The 9,193-nt window shown below is 41.5% G+C and overlaps 1 protein-coding gene across 2 annotated transcripts; it reads left to right on the top strand.

Annotated features, from left to right (window-relative positions):
• The first annotated feature begins 464 nt into the window (after positions 1–464).
• LOC103138386 (translation initiation factor eIF-2B subunit epsilon-like) lies at positions 465–9,007 on the top strand. 2 transcript variants are annotated; one of them, XM_016671761.1, is made up of 16 exons: positions 465–568; positions 3,648–3,772; positions 3,889–4,074; positions 4,167–4,344; positions 4,936–5,016; positions 5,092–5,169; positions 5,263–5,575; positions 5,658–5,803; positions 6,325–6,469; positions 6,556–6,657; positions 6,739–6,840; positions 7,704–7,794; positions 7,883–8,006; positions 8,092–8,217; positions 8,313–8,423; positions 8,727–9,007. In XM_016671761.1, exons 2-16 carry the CDS (start codon positions 3,675–3,677, stop codon positions 8,787–8,789), a joined length of 1,944 nt encoding a protein of 647 aa, XP_016527247.1. In that variant the 5' UTR covers positions 465–568; positions 3,648–3,674; the 3' UTR covers positions 8,790–9,007. The 2 variants fall into 2 exon arrangements, with proteins under 2 accessions (XP_016527247.1, XP_007552618.1); XM_007552556.2 differs by lacking the exon at positions 465–568 and adding an exon at positions 3,230–3,438.
• The last annotated feature ends 186 nt before the right edge of the window (positions 9,008–9,193 follow it).

The raw sequence follows: 9,193 nt of genomic DNA, 5'->3' as shown, positions 1-9,193 counted from the left end.
CAAATTTTAACTTACTGAATGGAGTAAGTCCATGTTGCTCTGAATGCTTGTGACTGTCCACATGTTATTGAGTATGTAACTTACTTTAGCACTGACGCTAATGTTTAGCATCAGAACGATGGGTTCCAAATGACAGGAACACTTTGGCAGGCCATGGTTAAATTTCTTCAGAAATGTTCTATTTATAGGTTATTGTTAATGCGGCTCGTACCGCTGCGTGTCCTCCCACAAAAAAAAAGGTATCAAAACGTGCGGCTCGATCGAGGGCTATTATTTTTCTTGGGGTTTCGAGTAAAAATGGCGACGTAAAAAGTTGGAAACGAGCGAAATTTTTAACTGCCGAAATGCAGAGTGTAACTGAAACCAACTGCCGTCCTATGCTCTCATACTGCTCTCATTCATAGCGGAACACTGAGTTAATACAGAGGAGGGCTGAGCAGGCCGTTAAAAACTACAATGATGGTGGAACACTGAGTTACTACAGAAAGCTGAGCTGGCATTTAGAAATATAGAAATAGCACCATGACGAAACACTTAATACAGAGAAGATGGCAGAAGAGCAAAGGAAGTAAGTACCATATGACTCATGAAACCTGACAACCACATTGGACTGTCGAAATGAGAGCATCACATAAACTACGTCATCAATGTAAACAGAAAAAAACCGCTGCACATATCTACAGTAAAACGACACAACTTACTGGGGCTTGAATGAACCATAAACATAAGAATAGACGCCTCATGGACCGCTCTCGCCTATTGTCGCTGATGAGATTTAGGGCGGCCATCTTGGAGCGGTCCACCACTCCACTCAGCGTGATGTGTTTAGCAGGCACAATTACGTATCAGCGCATTTAATCGATCATAACACGCTTTTTTTTTTTACTTTTTTGTTACTCAGCAGATGAGATTGAGTCCAAAATCCGATGCGAGATTCATCCGTCCTGCAGTGAATCCGTCTCTCTCTAAAGATATCTCCCTCTTCTTCCTCACATCGTGTCTTTAGGAAACCTTCAAAACAAAAACGGGAAGTATCTTACTTTTGACAGAGTGAAAGAATTATAAATACTAGTCTTTACCACCTGTGTAAACTTTGCTGGTGAATGTTATAACACATAATATAAGTTTTATAATATATGTTACATTGTTTCATTTCTAATGTAGGCTATTGTGTCAGATAATCTAAGTCAATGTTAGAGAATAATTAATGTTTTAGATTTACGGAATCTCAGTTAGCCTTCATAGCGGGGCTTCGTGCTGAACCCCGGTATTACACCAAGCACTATAGCTAATATTAGCTGGTATCTCGCCGGTGGACATAAATACAGTAAAGTAATATTCTAATCACAAAATTTACACAATAATATGTCCATCTTACTTGTGAAATGTTGTTTGTCGAGCCCTCAGATCATTAGTCCATCGATCTGAACAACAATATCCCTCAGTGCTGAGGCATCTTCTCCTGTTTTGGATGAGCAAAGTAGGAGGGTATACCGCTCCAAGATGGCCGCCGTATTTCCTGCGCCGGAGCAGCCAATGCGGGTCTACTCTTATATTATGTCTATGGAATGAACGACCTTTGATGATGTTAGCTATAGAATTTAGCTTTTCAGTTGTTTTCCTGATGGAAGTTTCAGATTCAGTAATTTATAATAGTCCAGGTTTTTTGCAAATAAAAGCAAATATGTTTTTAAAAACACCCAAATCTTTTCTGTGCATTTTAAAACATATTTTCTTATGTTAGATTTTGCCTTAGTGAGGTTTTTGTGTGAATTTTCTAATACTTTATAGAGACATGGTAAAAACATCTGCTAACAGACTTTTGGCTGCAAATCTGTTACAGCAGTCTTTGTCATTACTGGACATGACAAAGAACATTTCACATACTGTAAATGTATAACATTGTGTGCAAGGAATCCATATGGGGGCCAACTTTTAATGTTATTGAAGTAAATTAGCTATTTGATTTACTCATTTAAGATGTGGACATTTACAGTTATTTAAATCAAGTTGTGAATAACTTTTTTTTAATTTTTATTTTTTACAGCAAATCTGAATGTGTTTTATTTTGCCAGTAATTTTGATGTCCTTGACTTCTGGTTTGATACACCAGTTAGTACTGCACTTCATTTTTACTTTTTATGTGTATTTTGTCTGTTTTACAAACAACAGAGGATTAAAAAAAGTATTAGTTCGATTGGCAGATTATTTAACTTATGGGAAAAATATCTTGTTAAAAGTATAATCTGTCAGTGGAACTAGAACTTTAAAAAAAATAATATTATTAAAAAAGCTTCTTAAAAGTTACTTGTAAGTTAGTTTTGTCTTATTTCACATGTTCTAAAAAAGTAGACCTTTTGTATGATTTCTATATACATTATCAAATATCCATCCATTTTCTTTACACCCTTATCCCTTAGTGAGGTTGGGTTGCTGCCTACCTCCTACGTTCTGGGTGAGAGGTGGGGTACACCCTGGACAGGTTGCTAGTCTGTTGCACGGCAACACAGAGACAAACAACCATGCATACATGGGGGCAATTTGGGGAGGCCAATTTAGCTGACATGTTTTTGGACTGTGGGAGGAAACTGGAGTACCTGGAGAAAGCCCACGCATGCACATGCAGAAAGACCGGGGCCAGGAATTGAACCCAGAACTTTCTTGCTGCAAGGCAACAACTCTACCAACTGCACCACTGTGCAGCACATTATCAAACATATATTATTGTAAAAACAAATCACTTCATACTGAAATTGTGTATTTCAGATATTATAATGACATAGAAATTAATACTAAAAAAAAAAAAAAAATCAGTCCACTGAGGCCTTGGGGCCCCAAGCGGCTGCTTAGTTTGTTTATACCTTGGGCCAGCCCTGGTAAAGAAACATGATAATTTTACAAATATCTTTAAAAGTTGCCTCTCAGGTGTTATTTCAGTCCATTTTCTCATCAATATGCGAGAGTTTAGAGCGATGCGCTGTCGTAGGTATCTGTGCAATCAGCTTCAATGACAGTTATGTGAGCTGCAGGAGAAAAACTACATTTCTTGAGGAACATGACGAATTTAAATGTTTTTACATGGCTAATTAAAATAAGCGGGGAGAAAAAAAAGAGTTTTGACGGTTATTTTAAATTATTTTCTGTGAAAACAACCGTCAAAACTATTGTTTTCACAGTTTTCTGCCATGCACCTGCGGCACCAAAAAAAAAAAGAAGACTGTCCCTTCTCCGCCACCGTAGTTGTTTCTGACGACATAATTGGGCTCCTGGGAGTCAAACATGGCTAATAAAGGGGGAAAACAGAGCCGCTCAAGCTCCGGCTTTACTGGGAGGAAAGGTGCCGGGGAGCAGGAGGAGGAGGAGCAGCCGCTACAGGCCGTTTTAGTCGCTGACAGCTTTAACCGGAGGTTTTTCCCGGTGACCAAGGACCAGCCGCGGGTAGGCAGCGAGCTGTGCTAGCTGACGGTGCTAACACAGGCTAACTGAGTGATGTCCATGCTGAAAGGAGAGATTCAGTCACACAGATGCAAGCTTGTTGTTGGATGTTTACAACAGACGCCTGAAGTTTTATTAAGTTTAAGACGTGTTTATATGTAAAAGCAGTTTCATAACTTCTTTACTATGTTCACCCTTTCTTCTAATGTCAGGCTCTGCTGCCGCTGGGAAACGCAGCTATGATCGACTACACCCTGGAGTTCCTCACCTCCACCGGGGTGCAGGAAACCTTCGTCTTCTGCTGCTGGATGGCCAGTAAAATCAAGGCCCACTTATCGTGAGTGTATCCATTGTGTGTGTGTGTGTGTGTGTGCGCGTGTGCGTGCGTGCGTGCGTGTGTGTGACTTTTGTTCAAAGCTAAGATGTCGAGATGAACCTGACTCTGTCCTACAGGAAGTCAAAGTGGTGTAGACCCTCCTCTCCTAACACGATCCACATCATCACATCAGAGCTGTACCGTTCCCTTGGTGATGTGCTTCGGGATGTTGATGCAAAGTCTCTGGTGCGCTCTGACTTTGTGTTGGTTTATGGAGATGTGGTGTCCAACATCGACATCAGTCAAGCCCTGCAGCATCACAGGTATGAGACCCGCACCAATGTTGAGCTTAAAATGGATTAAGTGATAAGGGATTACGACTTTTGGGTAATTTTATTTATCTTTTGCTCTTCAGGCATCGGAGAAAGATGGACAAGAACATCTCGGTCATGACAATGATCTTTAAGGAGTCCTCGCCGGGTCATAGGTCGCGCTGTGAAGAAGATGATGTCGTCGTGGCGATGGACAGCAAGAGCCAGCAGATTTTACACTACCAGAAAACACAGGGGCTAAAGAAGCTACACTTTCCGATGGTAACTGTCTATAAAAAAAAAAAAAAAAACACGATTATTGTGGAGAAATTATCATATTCCTTGAGGATTTTTATATTTTCTAACATTAAATCCTCAAACTTTAAGGTGTTCTATTGTTTGATGTCACAATAGAATACACAATTGTGAAAGGGATGCATATTTTTAAAATGTTTAGCAAAAATGTCATGATTTTTGTTATGCTTAATTGTAATACAGTATAATTCCTCAACCATCCCGTTTTTTTAGTTTTTTTTTTAAATATTTTTTTGTCTTTAATTTCCATCAAAGTAGGTGGCATTGGAAAGGTCTGAAAAAGTTTTAAATTTGACTGTCTGAAACCTGTATCTTGTTTGAAGACAGTGGATTCATGGTGCTTGATTATTTTGTCACATAGCATTTTATACAACATGTTCAGTTTTAAACTCATCCTACCAGAGCTCCTTTTCCTGCCACTTTACTGTCATGCAATGTTGGTCTGTTACATAGAATCCTACTAAAATGCTCTAACGTTTGTGGTTGTGATGATGACACAAGATATCTAAATGTTGAAGGAGAATTGATTCTTTTTGACAAGCTGATTCTGTTTCTCAGAATATTTTCCACAGTGGGAGTGATGAGTTTGAAATCAGGCATGACCTCCTGGACTCCCACATCAGTATCTGCTCTCCGCAGGTCAGTTTTAATCCAGATAGACCCTAATTCTGTGACTGGCTGAGGTAACGTGTGAGCCTTCTTGTTTCCTTTCAGGTTGCTGAACTTTTTACAGATAACTTTGACTACCAAACCAGGGACGATTTCGTCCGAGGAATACTGGTCAACGAAGAGGTGCTGCTCAGGATTTTCATGTTTTATATATATATTTATTTATTTTTTCTTTTCCATAGTACCGTGGCTCTAATTCTTTGTCTCGGGTTACAGATCCTCGGCAATCAGATCCACATGCACGTCACCAAAGACGGCTATGGCGTCCGAGTTTCCAACTTGCTCATGTACGATTCCGTGTCTTCGGACTTTGTGCGTCGATGGTTTTACCCCCTCACGCCGGAGTCCAACTTCACGGACCAGGAGGGACGCAGCTGCACCTACTCTCGCCACAATGTCTACCGGGGATCCGGGGTCAGCCTGGGTCACGGCAGCCAGATGGTGGAAAACGTTCTTATAGGCTGCGACACCAGCATAGGTGCCAACTGCTGCATCTCCAACAGCATCATTGGCGACAACTGCACCATTGGTGAGCTCTCTAAGCAGTATGTCTGGGGAGGAAGAGTTGTGGAGGTTGCGGGGATAAACAGTATATTATTTTCCTGATCCAGGTGACAATGTAACCCTGGACCATGCCTACATCTGGAATGATGTTCACATTGCCAGTAACGTGGCGATCAGACAGTCTGTGGTCTGCGACAAGGCCGAGGTCAAAGAGGGCGTGACCCTGAATAAGCAGTGTGTCCTGGCATATAATGTAAGTGAACATATGTCTGGTCATTGAAATGTAATGACAGGGTTTCCCTCCCAGAAAATACAATTAAAATTAATTAAGTTGTTTACTATTGTCATTCAAGACACTTTTTTGTTTCAAGTGTCCAAACTGTTTTGGCCCTTTATCTGTGACTTGGTACTTTATTTGCTGAAGTTGTCACTGAAGAAACACTTTAACCATTATTTACCATCACGGCTAGTGGTGTGCATAAAAAAAATCTGTAATAGATAAACAAACGATGCTTAGCCTAGTGGGGGAACAAGTAAAGGCTGGAGGCCCGCCAGGCTTATAAATGCACTGGGAGAAACCCTGTTTGATGTTTTGAGGAGCCGACGATGCTAAACGACTCCACACATATCTGTGTTAGATCAGTTAAAATAACTAGAGCAGCAGGTTTTTGGTGTTTTATCTTTTTATATTGAGGTTTTACCTCCCAGCCCTACGTATCGGCGATAAATCGTAAATGAACACATTTGTGATGATCGGCGTGAACCGTTTTCCAGGTGGTGATCGGGCCCAACATGTCTCTGCCAGAAGGAACCGTGGTGTCCATGCACCACCCAGACGAGGAAGAGGAGGACGACGCTGACGAGTTCCTCAGTGATGATGCCGAGGTCGGGCAGAGCAAAGACAAAACCAAACAGAAAAGTGTGTATTATTTCCCCATGATACGCGTGTGTTCTGAAGTAGTTCACATGCAGTGGCATAAAGTGCGTTTTTAACGTGCCTTGCAGTTTTTAACCCAGCGGAGGTTGGAGCAGAGGGGAAAGGTTATGTCTGGAAACCCGGCGGTCTGGATGACACGGAGGAAGAGGAGCTGTCCCAGTGCCTGTGGGGTAGGAGAGCAGCTCTCAGCGTCTCACCCTGGCCGGTCCCAGGATGTTCGTCCTCATGAGGGTTTGCTTTTTGTCGGCCAGGTTTGGTGTTGAACCCAGATCCTGAGAGCGACAGCGAGGACAGTGAACCTGACGGCCCCGATGACCTCATGATTCCCTCACCTGAGATGGACGACGTTAAAGGTGAGGGCAAAAGTGATTTTGGGGAAAAAAAAGAAAAACAAATCACCACCTATTTTTGCCAAAATATAAAATAGGCAACAAAAATAAAATACAAGCAAAACAAAACACTTTGGGGAAAAAATATTTGAGACATTATTTTGGGAAGGTAAACAATGTAAAAAACGTTAAAGCTGAAGTTTATTACACATAATTGACAAGTATTCAAATGAACTGCAGCTTAAAAAGTACACAGACCTACCAACATTAATTAGCCGGTTTCTGATTTACATCCAATTATGCGGTCAATTAACAGTGAGCAAACAATTTAAAATAGACCAGATACATTTATCACGAGGTTTATGGTTCAAATATATATTCCTGGTCATAAACAGATGAACAAAGAATTATTCCTAAAACCGAATGGTGAAAAACTTGTCTTATAAATTGCTAACCATTGGCATAGTAGCTATCACTAAGCTAAACTTATATTTCCAAGCAAAACAACAGAAAATAACAGCAGCAGAGACACAACTTGCATTGGTCAAAACTGATTTGAAGCAGCTACACCTTCAACCAGCATGCTACTTTTACTCTCCATTTCTTTTCACCAATAGGTGGCGCCTCTGAACTTCATATTAAAAAATGAGAAAACGAAACTTGGGGACCTCTGTCTAAAATAAAACTGCTAACAAATAAGGGTGATGCATATTATATGTTGAAGATTTTACAATAATACCACTGCAGAAGTATTTTCCAAAAATATCTAATTTAAGATGCGTATTTAAATGAGTCTGGAGAAGAGACAGGGGGTTTGGCATGAGAAACATCAGGCATCTGTTACTCTGAAGTCCAGAGAATTATCATTGTGGTTTTCTGTGCTGCAGTCTTCCAGATGGAGGTGATGGGGACTCTGCAGCGAGGTCTGGAGGAGAACATCGGCTGCGACAACCTGGTGCTGGAGATCAACTCTCTCAAGTGAGCCGAACCTCCTAACCCGCTCACGGTCGAGCCGCTTCCTCCACAACCTTTTGTGTATCCTCGCTCTACGTCTGTCTGTCTCCAGGTACGCCTACAACATCAGTCTGAAGGAGGTGATGCAGATATTAACCAGCGTAGTGCTGGAGTACCCCTTCCAGCAGCAGGGCCCCAACCTCACGCCTTCACAATACGTTGCTCTGCTTCTACCTGTATGTATCGCACCGACATTTCTCATCAGTTTTGGTAGAGAACTGTAGTTTTAATTCCCCTTCTTCTCCCTCCCTTTCTATTTAGCTGTTGAAGAAATGGGCACCAGTCTTTAAGAACTATGTGAAGAGAGCCCAGGACCACCTAGACTGCTTAGCTGCCTTTGAGGAACACTTTCTGGAGCAGGAGAGCCACTGGCCTGCTATGGTCAAGGTCAGGACCAAACGGCACGACCAAACAGAGCAACTGATGTTATCATTTAAGCGATGGCCATCCAGTCTGTATGCGTTGTGCTGTTTGCATCTAAGGTCCTCATGAGCATGTACGAGCTAGAGATCCTGGAGGAGGAGATGATACTGCGCTGGTTTTCTCAGGGAGCCACGACAGACGCAAGCAGACGGCTCCGAAAGAACCAGGGGGTGAGTCAGAACTCGGGTCAAGAAAACACTGAGATAACAACTTAGGGCTGGATGATACAGCTGATTGCTAGGTAACCAAAGAGTGAGTCAGTCGATGCCAACAACCATGCTTAGCCAGCTGTGAGAGCTTGAGCAGCTCAAGCTTTTCTTCTGCCTACTTTCTTTTTTATTATTAACATCATATTATGATTTACTCCTGAAATGCCCTTTTTGGAAATATTTAAAAGTCACTGCCTCTGTCTTCATCCCCAAACCTTCAGTAAATCAGTATATGTGACCTTGATTTCTGATGTCCATTTCCAGCTTCAGAAGTTCATCCACTGGCTGGAAGAGGCCGAGGAGTCTTCAGAAGAAGATGGGGAGTAACGTGGAGCACTTAGTGATAGTTTTAACTTATGAACTCTTTAGCATACGCTGCCGTGTGACGGATGCAGCAGCTTCAACACCCTGCAGAATCTGCTCTCTGCAGGTAAAGCAAACATCCATTATTATCACAGACATCTAACTCGCGTCCAAAACTCTTGTGATCATAATGCTTGTAAGAATAAAGAACAGGCAGTCAGTCTGCTCAGACTGAAGCGTCACCATTTCTTTTACTTTTCTCTTTCATTTGGAGTCAAAAGGACTATAAATTAAAACAGTCCTATCATGTGTCACAAATATCTATCTCTGCAAAAGGACTGGAATCATTTTCCACTGGTAAAATTATTAAGCTTGAATAAGATTCACAGTAAAAATATTGGAATAAATGTATGCTTGGACTGGGTACA

The sequence above is a fragment of the Poecilia formosa genome, unplaced genomic scaffold (genome assembly GCF_000485575.1).
Source record: "Poecilia formosa unplaced genomic scaffold, Poecilia_formosa-5.1.2 Scaffold49, whole genome shotgun sequence".
NCBI classification, from domain to species: Eukaryota; Metazoa; Chordata; class Actinopteri; order Cyprinodontiformes; family Poeciliidae; genus Poecilia; species Poecilia formosa.
This window is presented reverse-complemented; position numbering and strand designations above follow the sequence as displayed.